Genomic DNA, 18,454 nt, shown 5'->3' with positions numbered 1-18,454 from the left:
AATTTTATGTGGACTGATGATCAAAAGACTTGGATTTTAGTCCTGGCTCTGCCATTAATTATTCATATGACTTTGGATAAGTAATTTCACCTCCTGGGTCTTCAAATAAAATTTATAGTTAGAAGGGACCTTAAATGTAATTTTATCTGACCTTCTCTTTTTATAAGAAAGAAAAATGTTGGCCAGATATGTTGTCCCATATCATTTATACAGCTAGCACCGAGAATCATAGGATCATAGATTTAAAATTAGAAAGGATCTCCAAGGTTGTCTAGTCTATTTCCCTTCATTTTACAGGTGAGGAAACTGAGACATTTAGTCAATAAATAACTTGTCTAGGGTCTTAGAGGTAAAAAGTGGAAGATTGATTGTTGTTGATCAGTTGGATCCAACTCATTGAGACCTCTTTTCAAGATTTTCTTGGCAGAGATACTGGAGTGGTTTGCTATTTTCTCCTCCTGCTCATTTTACAGATGAGGAAATGGAGGCAAACAAATTTAAGTGACTTACCCAGAGTTACACAGCAAGTAAATATCTGAGACCAGAGTTGAACTCATGAAGATGAGTCTTCCTCTTAACTCCAGCACTAGAGGCAGTATGGCTTCATCTGGTTACCCTACAAGTTATAGAAACAGGTAAAATTCAGGTCCCATGATTCCTTTATGTATTTTAAGTTCTACTTTCTTTCTATCACATCATATATATATATATATTACATATACAAATATATTACATGTACACTACATATATGTATATATCATATTAAATAATAAAATAGGGAGTTGAACCTAGGCTTCTGATGATGAATCCGTATTCTTTCTTTTTTGCCATGTTCCTTCCTAGTATGCTCAACTGTAAAAATAAATGGGTTAGGATCATTGCAAAAATCTCATTTAGTTCTAGCTTTCCATCATTGTCTGATTAATTTTAACCATAGAGAAATTTAATTAGAATAGCCTTCCAAAATGGGTTCTGTTAAAAAGAATGAATTATGTTTCATATCAAAAAAATAAATAAAGACAAGGTTCTAAGAATGCTTAACTAGATCCGAAATAGTTGTCAAAATCTTTAATAAACCACAGATTCCCTCCCTGGTTGTTGACTTCTCTTTCCTAAGTAGGAAGCCAAGAATATATATGCATTTGGGCTAATTGGTTCTTTGAGTTGGAAACAGTAGGTGTTCCCTGAGCCCTTCTTGCCCTTCTCAGATCACCAAAATTACTTCTAGAAGCAGCCATCATTTATTCACTCCCAACATAGGTCAGAATCCAATTTTCAATGCTTTTTCTTATCTATACAGGGTAACTCTAGTGTGTTAAGAAGCAAGGAAGAACTTTGAGGCAGTGTGTTGGAGTAGGAAAAACTCCACACTGTGAGTGAGGAGACCTAAGATCTAATAATTGGTGATAACCTGGTTTTTCTAGAACACTGTTATCAATATTTCAAGGACCACTTGTGATCTCCTTTTCTATATGTTCACAGCATGTTTGGCATTTTGCCAAGAATCAAAGTCAACTTCACTGTCCTATAACAAGTGCAGATTTTACTGCCTTCTCTATCCTGAAAACTAGGACATTCACTTTCCTTCAGTCTTATGGCACCTCTTCTGCTCTGCAGTAGTGTTCAAATATCACTGATAATAACTCAGCAATCATTCCCCAGGCGTGTGAGTAATACTATGTCAAAAGCCTTAGAAACTATAGTATTCTGACCTTGCAGAAAATTAGCAGAGTGTGCTTATCAGTTCTATGGGTACACTGCCAAAATCTCTTCTAGGGATGTTTCCACTTTGATAGATAAGAGAGGTTCTGTTACCACTGTGACCTTGGGGAGGTCACAACGTATTTTGCCCTTATTTTCCTCATATATAAGATATGGGATAAGCGTGGATTAGATGAGTGTTAAGGCCTCTTTTAGTTCTGAAGCCTATTATTCTATGACCATGACCATAAGATATTAATTTCTAGCTCTGTTAATTAAGAAGTATGGGACTTTGGATAAATCTTTTTTTTCCTATAGGGTATCATTTTCCTTATAGTTAGAATCAGAAAATTCAATTAGATGATTTCTAAGGGTCCATCCAATACCAATATTTTATGACTTTAAGAAAATATTACTCTTAGTGGCATGCTAGTTAAATGTTTAACAATGGACTCTAAGTTCATTCATCATTACATTTTCTTAAGTCTAGACAATTGGTAAAACAATAAATTAATTCCTGATTTGTAGCACTTGCCAGTTTACTCCAAAGTGTAAGTGCTCATGCTAAAAATTTAACAACCAGCTCTCCCAAACTGGCATGAGCTAGCTGCAACACACTCCTTTAGTTCAATTATCAGTTTTTGTTTTGTAAAGAAGCTAATTCCACATTGTCCAGTGGTGCTTCTTTTTTAGGTAAAAATTACTTGTTTTATTTTGTTTTCTGTTATACTGTCTCTGTGTATATCATGTTTTTCTAGTTTTACTTTACTCTGAATTATTTTTTATATCATAGGATCAAAGAACAAGAATTGGACAGTATCTTAGACTAGGCCCAATTCCTTTTTATAAATAAAGAAGCTGAGGTTGTGACTTGTCTAAAGGCACAAAGGAAGTAAGCAGTTAAGATAAAAAACAATAGCTAACATTAAGAAATGTTTTAAGGTTTACAAAGCACTTCATTCATATCATCTCATTTGAACTCAGGTTCTCTGACCTCCAAATTGTCATATTTGTTATTTCTTAAAGAACAATAATTTATGTTACATTCAAGTACCACAATTTATTTAGCTATATTACAAACTAATGAGAAGGGAAGGGAAGAAAACAAGTATTTATTAAGCACCTGCTATGTGCTAAGATCTTTGTGAAGTACTTTACAAATATTATCTCATTTGATCCTCTGAGGTAGATGCCATAATAATCTCCAAGTGACCGATCCAAGGTGATAGAGCTACTAAGTTGCCTAAAACTGAATTTGAATTTAGGTCTTTCTAATCCCGGACCCAGTTCTCCACCTATCTTGTTTCTAGTTCTTTGCTACTACAAATGAATGAACGAATGAAAAAGTACTTCTTAAGTAGATGTTTGTCCTTTCCAAAAACAAAGGAGGGATGAGAAAGACCTGAGTTCAAATCTTGCCTCAGTGCTTCTGAACTTTATGACTGGGACAAAGTTATTTAATATATAGCTTGCCTCAGTTTCCTTATCTGTAAAATGAAGATAATAATACATTTATCTCTTAAAGTTGTTGTGAGAATTTAATAAGATAATATTTGTAAACTGTTTTGTAAACTTTACAGCACTAAATAAATATTAGCCATTGGTGTTTATTTCTAGAGCAAAAAAAGAAGTTGGTGGGTGACGGTGGTAGTGGTGATAATGGAATTACCCATGCTCATGCAGGAAGATGGTTAGAGTGAGATGTGGTCAGGGGCCAGAAGGCATCAGGACAAGAATTTGGTAGGGAGATATGGAAGGAAGATGACCATGGTGAACCATTGCAGGAAAACTGGGGGCAAGATGGATATTGTTTTGGTTCTTGCTCATCTGGTCTACTCCATTGATCCATTTTTCTATTTTTTTTAACCAATGACAAATAGTTTTGATGATTATTAATTTTTAATACAGTTTGAGTTCTGAAAGTGCTTCATTCCTACTTTTTCCCATTATTTCCCTGAATATTCTGGACCTCTTATTCCTTCAAATGAATTTTATTATTATTTTATATAGCTCTATAAAGAAACCCTTTGGTAGCTGATTGACATGGCATTAAGTGTGTAAATCAATTCAGGTAGCAGCATTATTTTTTATTATATAGCTGCAGACTAACTATGAATATCCCTTCAATTATTTGTTTTTCTTGTTCTCTGTCAAGACTGCTTTGTACCTTTATTTATAGAAGTCTTGAATATATTTTTGTAGATTGATTCACGGAAAATTTTATGAATTATTTAGTTATTTTAAAATGAGAATTCTCTTTTTATCATTCCCTCCTGGCTTTTGTTTTTGGTATATCTGATAATACTGATTTGGGTGAGCTTTTAAAAAAGACATTATTTTACTACTTAACTGCAAATATTCATTGTCTCAATATATTTACTCATTCTTTGGGAATTTTAAATTCCAATAGAAAGGGGGGTCAGTATTAGTGAAGTTCTTAAAAGGAAAGATATTACAGAGTCAACATGGTTTTATTAACAAGGGGGTCCTGCTTGACTAATTTCTATTTGTTTACATGACTACCAAACTAGTAGATGACAGACCAAACTAGATAGGATATACTTTATCTAGATTTGACTGAAGCTTTTGATAAAGTATCTCATTTTTTTTTTTTATTGAGACCATGATGAGATATGGTTAAGCAAAAAAGGATAAGTTCTATTTCATTTTGTCTTAAAGTAGTGCATATTTTAAAATAGACAATCATTCACTTATTTTAAGTTTTCAGTTTGCTAGCATTTAATTATGAATAGTAAATTCTAATGCTAATTTTTATTTCTTTCATTTTTGGTAAATTCATCTTAATTTTTTATTTTAGTAATTTGATATTCTTTCCTCTCTTTTCTCTAATAAATCAAAGGTTTATTAACTATTACTTTTTGAAGAATTAGAATTTAATTTTTATCATTTCTATAGTGTTTATTTTATTTTTAACTTTTATTTCCTCCTCTGAATTTTTACCTTGTTAATTTGATGTTTCCCTTCTTTTAAAAATTGTAAGTCTAGCTCATTAGTTCTTTCTCTTGTCTTAACTTTCTAAATGTATGTTTCCTTGAGTAACGTTTTAGCTGTATCACTGAATATGTCAAAAGGCTGATCATTATTTTTATAACATAAGTGCTAATTGCTTCTTTGGGTTTCTGTCCCACTCATTATATAAGATGTCATTATTAAGTCATTGTTTTGGTCTTATTTTTTGCTTCTATTCCCTGTGTGAACTATTATATTTATTTTATTATGGCTTATAGATAGTGTATCTAATACTTTGACCTTTTTTTACATCTGTTTACTTTCTCTATTTAACTTTCAATCACATTGTCTATTTTTGTAAATGTATCACATGATGCTGAATAATATCCATAGTCTTTATATTTCCATTTAGAAGAATCTATGTTTTCCAAATCTAACACTTCTAACATTCTGTTTGGTTTTATTTTATTTTTCCTTTATCTTTGTTAGATTGATATAGCCCTAAAAGGAGAACAATAAAGTTTTCTATAGTTATTATTACCATTTATATATTTTAGTAATTCAGTTAATATTCCTTTATGAATTCAGATGTCCTATGATTTAGTGTATGTGCTCAATTTTGATACTATTTCATTTTGAAGATTAACTTTAGGCATAGTATAGTTTTCTTTTTTATCTTTCTCAACAATGCAATTTTTTATTTTTGCTTAGAACAAGAACATGAATGCAGCCTGTTTTTTAATTATATTAAATATTAAATACTGTTTGAAACTCATTTTAAATTCTCTTTGTTTTTTGGATTTTTTTTTTGTATGCAAAAAATTGGTAGATTTTGGTTTCTTACCTATCCTCTTTTTTATTGGATTGCTTAATCCATTTCCATTTAAAGTAATTGTTAGGTTTGTGTTTTTCATTTACTTCTTTTGTATTAATTTTTATCCATTTATTTTTTAAGTAAATTTTTTTTATACTTTTGTTTAGTTTTGCTTATATTACTTTGATCCTACTCTAGTTTCATAGGCTCTTCATCCTGGCTTTTTTTTTTTAAATTTTCCTGCTATTTTAAATTACTTGAATTTACTTAAAATATTAATTTCTCCTTTAAAAACATTCCAGAATGTTTCTTTCACCCCTAATTTGGCCTTCTTTTTCCCAGTTCAGATAAGTATATGGTTCATAATTTTTCTGTTCCCTTCCAACTTGTTAGATTAAGTCACATTCTTTTATTTTTCTCTTCTAAGAAATTACCATTTGTTTTTGTTTTTTTGTCTGTTTTTCATTCTGTATTCCTTCATTATATAGTCTATTCTGAGGATGAATTCCTTCTTTAAGTAGTTTATTCTCCCATGCATTAGTTTTACATTTACTTACTGCTTTTTTATTCTTTTTCCTTCATTAAAAATAGAACTTCTAGAGTCCCAAATCTTCTATTCTACTTCTGGAATTGCCTTTACATATGCTACCCTATCTTCCTTACTACCAATTCTTTTATATATGTATATATTAATTTATCTTATTTTATATTTTGTTGTTGTTGGTTGCCTCTACTGTGTCTCACTCCTGGACATGATAATGAAGAGGGAAGCATATAGTGATGAGATTCACTTTCTAATCCAGATGGGAGGTTTAATCCTATCTCTGTCCCTTATTATGATCACTTACCACTTTTTAGACTGGATGATTCTGTCTTCAGATCTCCTTACCCCTTACCAATTTGAGTGTTGACTGCATTTAATAATTTGTTCAAAGTTGCCCATTCTGCCATTTTTTTTCTGAAATTCTGTTGAGATCTCTAACTTCCAACTGAATTTCTCTTCTAATATAATTTGGATCCCTCTTAACATTCCAATCTTCTTATGCCTTACTCCCCATGCACTCTGCTTTTTAGTGATACTGATCTTTTCTCAAATGGATTCTTCATATCCCTCCTGCCTAGTAGGCTCTCCCTTCTTATTGCTGCTTCTTAGTTTCCTTCAAATCTCAACTAAAAGCTCACCGTCTACAAAAGCCTTTCTTGATCCCCCTTAATACTAATGCCTTCCTTCTGATAATTACCTCCAATTTATCGTTTATGCGTAGTTGTTTTCATGTTTTCTCTCCCACTAAACTGTTTCTTAAAATCAGAGACTGTCTTTTGCATTTCTTTTGTAGCCCCAGTGCTTAATGCATGACTGATACATAGTAGGCAATTAACAAATGATTCTAAACTAATATATTTTTGAAGTTTTCAAAGTTAAAAACTACTTTGAAATTAATTTTTATTGTTCCAGAATCTCTGAGGTCTACAGAAATTTTTTTCCTATTGGGAGATTTTGTCATTTATTTCCCTTCAAAGCACAATAGTTCATTGTGTAATGATCTGTCTTTTATTGTTGTTGTTGTTTTTTAGATACATTTTTCTTTCTTTTACTGTTGGTCCATCTGCTTAATAACTAGGCCTGTACCCAGACTTTTTCTTTTATTGTTTTTGTGTTTCAGCCTTTTATTTATTTTCTTTACAAAATTTTTCATGTATTTAAACGTTTCCCGCAGTTATTCTAAACAATTTTTTTACATTTGTTTTTAAAATTTTTGAGTTCTAGGTTCTCTCCTTTATCCCCACCTACAGTTAATAAATCACATGTGAAGTTATATAAAACATTTCCATAAAAGTCAAGTTGTGAAAGAAAATGAATCTCCCACCCTAATGAAAATAAAAACCCTCAAGAAAAATTAAGATAAAAAGAGAGATAAAAAGAATGCTTCAATCTGTTTTCAGATACAATCAGTTCCTTTTCTGGGTATGGATAGAATTTTTCATTATAAATCCTTCAGAGTTGTCATAGATGATTATACTACTGAGAATAGCAAAGTCATTTACACCTGGTCATTCCAGAACATTGTTATTACTTTGTATACAGTACATTTCACTTTACTTGAGTTGATGGAGGATTTTCCATATTTTTTTTCCTAAGAGCATCCTACTCATCATTTCCCATAGACAATGATATTCTATCACAACCGTATACCACAGTTTATTGAGCCATTCCCCAAATGATAGGCATCCAATTTTTTGCCCTAAGTGTGACCTATGTTATAGGTCACATTCCTTTATGTTTTCCCCCATATCTCTATTGATATTCATGCCACCAGTGATATTGTTAGGTCAAAGGAGATGCATGAATTTATAGCCCTTTGAGCAGAGATCATATCTTTTGATCATATACATATACACACATATATATATGATTCATTTCCATATATGTTTGAGAAATAAGACCTTATCAGAGAAATTTGCTTCAAAATTCTTTTACAATTACTATTGCTAACTATATTTCCTCCCTCCCATTTATTTCCTCTCTCCTTTCACCTTGTTCCTCCTCAAAAATGTTTTGGTACTGACCACTCCTTCTCCCAATATGCCTTCCCTTTTATCACCCTCTCCCCTTTTCTTATCCTATTCTCCTCTTATTTTCCTGCAGAGTAAGATAAATTTTTATACACCTATTGAGTATCTGTGTATATATATATAATTTCCTCTTTAAGCCAATTCTTATGAGAGTAAGGTTCACTCACTTTCCAGCAAATAATTTGCATCATTCCACTCTTCTTTCTCCCAGTACATTCATCTCTTACCCCCTTAATTTCATAAAATTTTTAATTGAAGTTTTTTGTTTTCAAAAAATATGAAAGGATAATTTTTCAACATTGACCCTTGAAAAATCTTGTGTTCCAATTTCTCTCCTCCCAATTCCCCCTACCCCCTTTCCCTAGTTGACATGTAATCCAATATATGTTAGGTAAAAATATATGTTAAATCCAATATAGGTATATCTATTTATACAATTATCTTGCTGCACAAGAAAAATCAGATCAAAAAGTTAAAAAAAAAGAGAAAGAAAACAAAAATGCAAACAAACAAAACAAAAAGAGTGAAAATACTATGTTGTGATCTATCCTCAGTTCCCACAGTCATCTCTATGGGTGTAGATGGCTCTCTCTATCACAAGTCTATTGGAATTAGCCTGAATCAACCCATTGTTGAAAAGAACCATGTCCATTAGAATTGATCTTCATATAATCTTGTTGCCATGTACAATGATCTTCTGGTTCTGCTCATTTCACTTAGCATTACTTCATGTAAGTCTTTCCAGGCCTCTCTGAAATCACCTTGCTGATCATTTCTTATAAAACAATAATATTCCATAACATTCATATAACGTAACTTATTCAGCCATTCTCCAACTGATGGGCATCCACTCAGTTTCCAGTTTCTTGCCACTACAAAAAGGGCTGCCACAAACATTTTTGCACATGTGGGTCCCTTTCCCTCCAAGATTTCTTTGGGACATAAGCCCAGTAGAAACATTGCTAAGTCAAAGGGTATGCACAGCTTTTTGAGCATAGTTCCAGATTGCTCTGCAGAATGGTTGGATTCATTCACAGTTCCACCAACAATGTATCAGTGTCCCAGTTTTCCCACATCTCCTACTACATTCATCATTATCTTTTTTTGTCATCTTAGTCAACCTGAGAAGTATGCAGTGGTATCTCCGAGTTATCTTAATTTGCATTTCTCTGATCAATAATGATTTAGAACACCTTTTCATATAACTAAAAATAGCTTCAATTTCTTCATTTGAAAATTGTCTGTTCATATCCTTTGACCATTTGTCAACTGGAGAATGGCTTGTAATTTCATCATTTTTAAAAAGATATTATCCCTTCATATTCAACTCACACTTATGCCTTCTCCTTCTAATTTCCATAATAATGACAAAGTTCTAATAAGTTACAAGTATCATTCTCCCATGTAGGAATGTAAACAGATAAACCTTATTAAGTCTCTTATGATATCACTTTCCCAATCATCTCCTTATGCTTTTCCAGAATCTGTATTTGAAAATCAAAATTTCCATTCAGCTCTGATCTTTTCATCATGAATGCTTAAAAAATCCTCTGTTTTACTGAATGACCAAAATTTCCTCTAAAGGACAATACTTAGTTTTACTGAGTAAGTGATTCTTGGTTTTAATTCTAGTCCATTTCTCTCCAGAATGTCATATTCCAAGCCCTCCAGTCCTTTAATGTTGAAGTCTGACTGTGGTTCCACTACAATTGAATGGTTGCTTTCTGGGATGCTTATAATATATTTTCCTTGATCTGGGAGTTCTAGAATTTGGCTATAATATTCCTGTGAGTTTTCATTTTGGATTTTAGGAGGTGATCAGTGGATTCTTTCAATTGCTATTTTACCCTCTGGTTGTAGAATATCAGGACAGGTTTCCTTGATAATTTCTTGAAAGATGATGTTCAGGCTCTTTTTTTATGACTTTTAGGTAGACCAATACTTTTAAAATTATCTTTCCTGGATCTATTTTCCAGGTCAGTTGTTTTTCCAATGAGATATTTCATATTTTTTCTTTTTTCTTTTTTTTTTTTTTGGTTTTGCTTTAGTGTATCTTGATTTCTCATAATTGTTAGCCTCCATTTGCTCAATTCTATTTTTAAGGCATTATTTTCCTCAGTGTGGAATATATTTGAGAAATGAGGCCTTTGTCAAAGACACCCACTATAAAAAAAATGTTTCCCAGCTTCTGCTTTTCTTCTAATCTTGGTTGCATTGGTTTTGTTTGTTCAAAAACTTTTTAATATAATCAAAAGTATCTACTTTGCATTTTATAATGTTCTTTATCTTGTTTGGTTATGAAACCTTTCTCTCTCCATAAATCTGACAGAGCAGAGAATTTTTTGCTCTTCTAATTTGATTGGGGGGGTATCGTTGAAGAATCTGGATGACAATCCACTTGCTGCACATATACTTAGTATTGATATTGCCTCATTGTCTTTGGTACCTTTTAGTAAAATTTTATCTCTTTATCTTTATTTCTTTCAATTCAGTTTATTTTTGTTTTTATATTGTCTGAGATCAGAATTGCTCCTCTTGCTTTTCTTTTTCATTTCAATGGATGCATAATATATTCTGCTCCAGCCCCTTATCTTCACTTTGTATGTGTCTTTGCTTCCGATGTATTTTTTATAAACACACATTGTAGGATTCTGGTTTTTGATCTATTCTACTATCTTCTTCTCTTTTATGGGAGAGTTAATGCCATTCATATTCACAGTTATAGTTATTACTTGTATATTGCTCTTCATCCTATTATTCCTTTCTTTGTCCTCTCTTCTTTCATCCTTTCCTTCTTTATCAGTGTTTTCTTTATCCTCCCTTCTTTCAGTCCCTGGACCCACCTTTACTTAATCTTCATCCCTCTCACTTTTCTTGTCAGGTAAGATAAATTTCTACATTCAACTGACTGTATATATTATTTCCTTTTTGAGCCAAAACCAATGAGAATAAGGTTTAAACAATTTTAAAATAAAATCTATTCTCTCATCTTCCCCTTCACGATAATAGGTGTTGCACACCTCTTCATGTGAAATAATTTACACCATTCTACCTCTCCCTTCATTCTGATCTCTTAAATTTTTTTCCATGTCATTTCCTCAAATTCACCTTATATCTGTAGGCTCTGTGGTAGCTGCACTATAGTGATATATTTTTTTAAGAATTATAAGTATCATCTTCCCATGAAGGGAAGCAAATAGTTTAGCTCTGTTGAATCCCTTATGTTTTCTTTTCCCTTTTTACCTATCTATGCTACTCTTGGGTCTTGATATTGTAAGTAAAATTTTTTATTTGATTCTGGTGTTCTTCTTATGAAAGCTTGAAATCCTATTTCATTGAGGGACCATTTTTTCACCTTGATGAATTATGCTTAATTTTGCCAGGTAACTGAGTTTTTGGTTGTAGTCCTATCTCCATTGCCTTTTGGAATATCATGTTCCACTACCTTTGATTCTCAAATGCTGCAGCTGCCAAGACTTGTGTAATACTGATTATGGCTTCTTGATGTTTGAATTGTTTCCTTCTAGTCATGAGTAGTTAAGGCTTTTTCCTTGACCTGATAGTTCTGAAATTTGGTTATAATGTTCCTTGGAGTTTTGTTTCGTTTTGTTTTGTTTCTTTTTTTGAGGCTCTCTTTCCTGAGGTGATCTGTGAATTCTTTCAATGCCTATTTTCCCTTCTGGTTCCAGGACATCAGGGCAGTTTTCCTTAATAATATTTTGATTTTGGCTTTCAAGTAGTCCAATGATTCTGATTGTCTTTCCTGATTCTATTTTCCAAGACAGTTGTTTTTCTCATGAGGTATTATAATTTTTTTTTATTTTTTTCATTCTTTTGAATTTGATTACTTCTTAGTATCTCATAGGATATCAAGATACCTCACAGCTTCCACTTGCCCAAGTCTAACTTTTAAGGTGTTATTTTCCTCAATTAGCTTTTATACTGTTTTCCATTTGGCTAATTATATTCTTTTTTTAAAAGATTTTGAAAATTTTAATATTTTTGTTTTCCCCAGTTACGTGTAAAATTTTTTTTAAATTTGTTTTTGTAACTTTTGAGTTCTAGATTCTCTGGCTTTCTCTCCAGCCTATCTCCTTTCCCCATTATGAAGATACATGTGAAGTTATCTACATGTTGCAAAAGATAACATAGATCTCTTCCCCCCTCAAAAAAAAAAAACCTCTCAAGAAAAATAAAATTAAAAAAAAATTATGCTTCAGTCAGTATTCAGACTGTATTCAGTTCTTTCTCTGGATATGGATAGCATTTTTCATCATAAGTCCTTCAGAATAGTAGTGAATGATTGCATTGCTAAGAATAGCAAAGTCATTCACAGCGTCATACCATAACATTGCTATTACACAGTACATTTCACTTTGCTTGAGTTCATGGAGGACTTTCCAGGTTTTTCTGAGAGTATCCTGCTCATCATTTTCCATAGAACAATAATTTCCATCATAATCTTATACCACAATTTATTCAGCCATTCCCCAATTGATAGGCATTCCCTCAAAATCCAATACTTTGCCCTGAGAAAAACCTGCTATAAATATTTTTGTATATATAGGTCCTTTTCCTTTTTTTTTTTTAAATCTCTTTTTGGATTCATGTATTATTATTAGTAGTTACTAGTTAGTTCAAAAGGTGTGCCTTATTTATAGCCCTTTGGGCATAATTCATATCTTTTGATCATTTATCAATTGGAGAATAGCTTTTTAAAAAAGTAAATTTCATTTAGTTCCCTATACACGTGAGAAATGAGTCCTTCATCAGAGAAACTTGCTTCAAAATTCTTTTCCCAATTATATTCCCCCCATTTATTCTATTCTCTCTCCTTTTACCCTGACCCTCCTCAAAAGTGTCTGATCATTCCCTCCTTCATTATGTCCTCTGTTCTATCCTCCTCTTCCTTTGGCATATCACCTTTCTCTTCTACTTTCTTGAATAGCAAGATAGATTTCTATACCCATATTGAGTAGATATGTTATTTCCTCTTTGAGTTACCAATTGTATTCTAAGGAAATGTTTCCTTCAGTGGATTTTTATATATTCTCTCCCACTTGACCACTTTTCTACTTTTTAAGCAGTATTCCAAGTTAACTCTTTTTTCATAATTCTTTTATACCACTCTCATTTCTCTTCACATTTTTTTCTTCTACCTCTTTTATAGTTTTTAAGCTCCTTTTTGGGTTTTTGCATGAGTTCTTTCTGGGCTAGAGACTACTTCCCATTTTTCTTTGGAGTTTTGCCCATAGGCATTTTGACATTGTTCTCTTTTGAGTTTGAGTCTCAGTCTTCCTTGTCACCATAATAATTTTCTGGAGTCATTTTCTTTTGCTTTTTGCCTTTCCCTTCCCTCTCCTTTCCTTTCTTTTGAATTTGAGCTCTGCTTCTCAGTTAGGAGTACTGTCTCAGGCTCTTTGTGCTGGTGATTGTAGGCCCTAGCTATTTATCTGGTATGCTAAGGTTGCCCTGAGGCCTAACAGAAACTCTGCCCAGAAAGGGTGAGATGAGGATGGCTGGTGCTACTGGAGGCTATAGAGGTCTGGCATCTTACTTAGTGCTAGGTGGGCTAAGCTGGGCTCCTAAAGGTGGTGTCTAGTGAGGTCTAGTAGATGTTTTTGCATTTCCCTGAGCTACACTGAAACACTTGGCAGTCTGGGCTCTGGAGCCTGCCTGTTTGCCTCAGGGCTACACCAAAACTTGTGGAGGTTCCTGGAGCTGGAATCTATCCGCTTCTTCAGCTATACCAAGGCACACGTGGGGTCTTTGTGTCGGTACTCATTACACTAGGGCTCAGGATCTCCTGCTGGTTTATTAAAATAGGGCTTGTTGCCAGCTTACTGGGAAGTTTCCTCTTTTGGACTGTGTCCCCCTTTGCCTGAGTGAGAGACTCCTTGTGTTGATCTTCCAAGTTTCCTGGGATAAAAGATTGTTCTATCCCCTTGTCCTTCCTGGTTCTACTGTTCCAAGACCTGTCTTGGGGCACTATTTTGTGCTTGCTCCAAGGTGAACATGGAAGAGTTAGAGATTCACCCCTTACTCCACCATCTTGGCTCTCTTTCAGCCTTTTAAAAAATTATATTTTTAGCAACTTGTCTCTGGCATCTCCCTTCATTCTTGTTCCTTTGGCCTTCTATTGCTATGGCACAGAATGTTCTCATCCTCTTCTGTTTGGGGAATGTGGGGGATTTGCTCCCTGCCCAAAGTAAACTTTCTTAACTCATTTAAGAAAATAGTTCAAAATCTTCCTTCCCTCTGTGGATTTACATTCTTTCAAGTGGCTTGGCAGAATTAATTTCTTCTGCCTCTTGTGATGGGGGAAGGAGGGTTTCTGATCAAGTCACTACTTTTCAGAGACTGGCAAGGCCTCCATAGAAGGACCCTGAGACATAAAAGTTTGTGAGGTTGATTGCACAGGAGCTAGCCAATTGAAGCTTTATGTGTTTTCATTCTATCATGTAATTTCTTTCTTTAAAGCTTGTTGTCATCTTATGAATTCAACTTTATATTAGGCACATGTTTTCTTTGAGTTTTTTTGTGGGTTAAAGTTATATATGGAAAATAAACTATTTAGTCATCTGTTTGATCAAAGAGCCACCCCAAGTTATTTGCCTTTTACTTGATTTATTATTTATTTCTTCTGTAGTACTCCACTTTTCTGTTTCATGCTATACTGTTCTCCTTCAACTGTTCTTTCAGGGTTTTTGGGTTGAGATGGAGGACAATTGTCCAGTGCATCATTCCAGTTTAGATGTTATTCCATTGTTATAATTTTGCATTGTATAGATATGTATATGTAAATATGTGTATATATGTATATATTTTAAATACATTTGTTACATATATAATTATACAAAAAATATTCTTTTAACCATTTCTTGAGGCATGGGCCATTTTAGGGGAGACTAGGCTTCTTAATGCTTTCCAGGAAATGGGGAAATGGTAACTTGAAGAAATGTGGGTAGTATAAGATGGTTATAGAAGCAAACAAACATGGTGTAATAAAAACAATATTGAAATAATATTGGAGTGGGTATCCACAGACCCATATTCTATACTATCTTTCCTATAGGCTAGTTACAACTTTAGGTGAATTACTTAACCCCACTAGGCTGAAATCTTTTCTACTCTAAGGAGTCCTACAGGTACTTTGTGAAGACTGGCTTTCTAACCTGAGATGAGGGGATGATGTCAATTTCTATCTAAAATTCTGTTTCTGTAAGTCTAAATTTCTGTTGCAATAGCCAGCCACCTTTGCCAGTTAAGCTGCTAAAAAGGACAAGTCCTATGTGACTCCCTAAAGATTTTCTTGGCTGTTCAGTGAAGACACTAAAAGTATCCCTCTCATAGCATTTCCTTATTTATAAAATAAGAGCTATATGAGATAAAGAATAGGAGTATGATACAATAAGAATATGAGAGATCTTTTAGAGCTTAGGTTATAGCTAGAAAGAACTTTAGAGATCAACTAGTCCATCCTCACATAAAGATTAGAAAATGGATATTCAGAAATTGGGCTTGTCCAAGACCACACATATAGTAAGGGCTCCATTTACATAGCATGTAGCATTTTCCTACAACACTGTGCTAGGGTCTCATCCAGCTTCACAATTACATGATTCTATTTTTTTATTAAAACTTTTTATTTTTCAAAACATACGCATGGACAATTCTTCAACATTAGCCCTTGTAAAACCTTGTGTTCCAATTTTCCCCACCTTCCCCTAGATGGCAAGTAGTACAATATATGTTAAACATGGCAGAAACATATGTTAAATTCAATATATGCATACGTATTTATACAATTATCATACCTCACAAGAAAAATCAAATCAAACCAGTAAAAAAAAAAAGCAAAATAAAATGCAAGCAAACAACAACAAAAAGGGTGAAAATGCTATATAGTGAACCACAGTTCCCACAGTCCCTTCTCAAGGTGCAGATGGCTCTTTTCATCGCTGAACAATTGGAATAGGTTTGAATCATCTCATTGTTGAAGAGAGCCATGTCCATCAGAATTGATGATTCTATTTTTTTAAAAGCATATTGATTTTGTCATTCATTAAGAAACCATGCATAAATAATTATCTGTATCTAAGTTTCCTCTTCTGAAAACTCCAAATGATAACAGTGATAGTTTTTTGGAGGTAAAAACAGACTAGAAAATCAAAGAAAAACAAGTTTTTGTTCTGAGACTAGTTATCTCTATCTTGCTGAGGCTGGAAGGCCAGAGGTCATTCCTGATCCTTACCGATCATTAAGACAGCTTCAACCTCCTAAATTTTTCCCACCTAAATTTTTGACTCCTTCCTTAGAGCATATTCACCATATTGATGCCAGACTTACTTCTGCACACCCCACTGACTTTAGCACGTAGCACAGAAGTACAAATCTTAGACTCCCTCGGTTTCCTAGCTTCAGCCTCCTCTGGTTGCAGGGATTACAGCCTGGGCACCAGGAAAGTCGCAAGTATTTTTAGCATTCCAAAGAAATGATCATCTGGCTAACAAATCTATACAGTCTAAGAATATTCTTTAGATGAGTAGAAAGAAGACCTGGTCTAACCAGCGTCCCACAGGTACTTTGTGAAGGCTGGTTTTCTGAGCTGGGGGGTGAGGGTGGGGGAGGAGAGGGGATGACGTCAATTTCCATCTAAAATTTTATTTCTCTAAGTCTAAATTTCTGTTGCAGTAGCCGGCCACCTTTACCGGTTGAGCTGCTAAAGAGGACAAGTCGTAGGGAGACTCCCTAAGGGTTTTCTTGACCATCTTGTGAAGACACTAAAAGGCCGAACAATCCTACAGTACAATTCAAGCCGCATTCATTCAAATGCCCATCACGTGCCTGCACGATGCTGCAGACAGAGGATCCTAGGATGAACCACCGGTGCTTTTGAGCATCTCCCTCCCTCCACAAATTCCGGTGGTCTGGTCCTCGTCCAGAACCACTCCTGGCCAAGCCCCCCTTCGGTTCTGGTTTTCAATTCTAGGCACACGGGCAGAAATGTAAGGAGGGGGGAAGGGAAGGAGAACAGAAAAAAAAATAAAAAAGGTGACCATAATGGGAGCATACCACCTTTTTTCTTTCTATCTCAGACATCAGTCTCTCTCCTCATTCCTCTGCACCTGTGCCCTCTTCCTTCCAGATCCTTAAAGTCTCTTTTCCCTAGGTATCAACTTAATGAAACACAAGAATCATGGTTCGAGATACCCTCGGGTAGAAGCGAAGACGGTGTCCCCCCGGGGGCTCAGTGACTCCAGGTGCACCGGAGGGTAGATGCTGGGGAGAGAGTCAGGAGGCGTGCGGCCACTAAGCACAGCAAGGCATTGAGCCGCGGGGGCGCGCCGAGTGGGGAGGCGGCTCCTTTAAGAGAAGGCCCCGCCCCCGTCCTGCCGTCCCTTCGGCGCTTCCAGCGTCGGCCGCGGCCTCGGCGGCGGGTAGGGAGCTGACAAGATGGCGTCTGGCGGGGCTGGCGCTGCGGCGCCCGAGAGCCGGCTGCTGCCTTACGCGCTGCACAAGTGGAGCTCCTTCTCCTCCACCTACCTCCCCGAGTGAGTGCGGGAGCCACCCGGGGGCTGCGCCTCGACTCCGGGGATGGTGGGACGGGGGAGGGGTGGGCGGCGAAGAGAGGCCCGGGCCTGCTGCTGCTGCTGCTTGAGCTGCTGCTGCTGCTTGGGGGGAGGGAGGCGCGGCCTTCTCTGCCCCCCTGGGTCGGGGCCTGGCCTTGGCGCTCCGGCGGTCCTCGCCCGCTCTGGCCTGGGCGCAGGCGTTAGGACCGTCGCTGCGCTCGGGCCGGGCTCGGGCTAGCTTGGCGGGGGGCACGGCGTGCGGCCCGGGAGGCTCTGGAGCGGGCGGAAGGAGAGATTTTCACGGGGAACCCTCGGGGTGGGGGGGCGCGTAGTTCCGAGGGGAGCGCGGCGAGCGTCCCTGAAGCTGGGGAGAGCGGAGCGACTTCAAGTTCTTCGGGATCCTGGGAGGGGGAGGAGCCGGGGCTGGGGAAGCTGCCGGCGCTCGGGCTCCTGCTTTCGTGGTGCAGTTGTAGATGGGTCAGGGTCACACCACCAGGTAATCAATAAACACTCAGCAGGCTCAATCTTTGTAAATGTAGAGCATCCCTTTGAGTCGAGAGCAAAAGGGGGCTTCGCCTCCGACCCATTCCCTAGAATAGACAAATTGAGGTTGGATGTTCCATAGAGATCACAGGGAGTTCATGTCCTAATCTCAATAACTGGCAGTGAGAGTCTTGATTATTCCCCAAATATAAGTGAAGAAATTAACTCAGATTTGGACAGTGAAGGCTCAAAAAAAAAAAAAAAAATTGAAGTCTTATCCAGTCCTCCTCCCCATCTCGAAAAAAGTTTTTATTTCAAGATCTTTTCCCGTCTAGATTTT

General features: G+C 35.7%; 1 protein-coding gene and 1 long non-coding RNA gene across 4 annotated transcripts in view; one reads left to right on the top strand and one right to left on the bottom strand.

Moving 5' to 3' along the window:
* Positions 1-17,367, bottom strand: part of LOC127538449 (uncharacterized) — a 57,882-nt gene extending 40,515 nt beyond the window's left edge. The window contains exons 1-2 of one of the 2 annotated variants that reach the window (XR_007947738.1): positions 17,273-17,367; positions 511-616 (exon numbers count right to left, since the gene is read on the bottom strand). This is a non-coding gene — a long non-coding RNA (uncharacterized LOC127538449). Of the gene's footprint in view, positions 1-510; positions 617-17,137; positions 17,227-17,272 lie in introns of those variants that run through there. The other variant, XR_007947737.1, reaches the window with a different exon arrangement.
* A 67-nt stretch (positions 17,368-17,434) lies between these two features.
* MKLN1 (muskelin 1) overlaps positions 17,435-18,454 on the top strand; it is a 230,532-nt gene continuing 229,512 nt past the window's right edge. Inside the window, exon 1 of one of the 2 annotated variants that reach the window (XM_051962233.1) lies at positions 17,435-17,613. In XM_051962233.1, coding sequence (XP_051818193.1) covers positions 17,516-17,613 — 98 coding nt within the window. In that variant the 5' untranslated portion in view covers positions 17,435-17,515. The remainder of the gene's footprint in view (positions 17,614-18,454) is intronic. The other variant, XM_051962232.1, reaches the window with a different exon arrangement.

Source organism: Antechinus flavipes, chromosome 5 (genome assembly GCF_016432865.1).
Source record: "Antechinus flavipes isolate AdamAnt ecotype Samford, QLD, Australia chromosome 5, AdamAnt_v2, whole genome shotgun sequence".
Classification (NCBI taxonomy): Eukaryota; Metazoa; Chordata; class Mammalia; order Dasyuromorphia; family Dasyuridae; genus Antechinus; species Antechinus flavipes.
The sequence above is the reverse complement of the archived record's forward strand: the minus strand, read 5'-3'. Positions and strand labels throughout refer to the sequence as shown.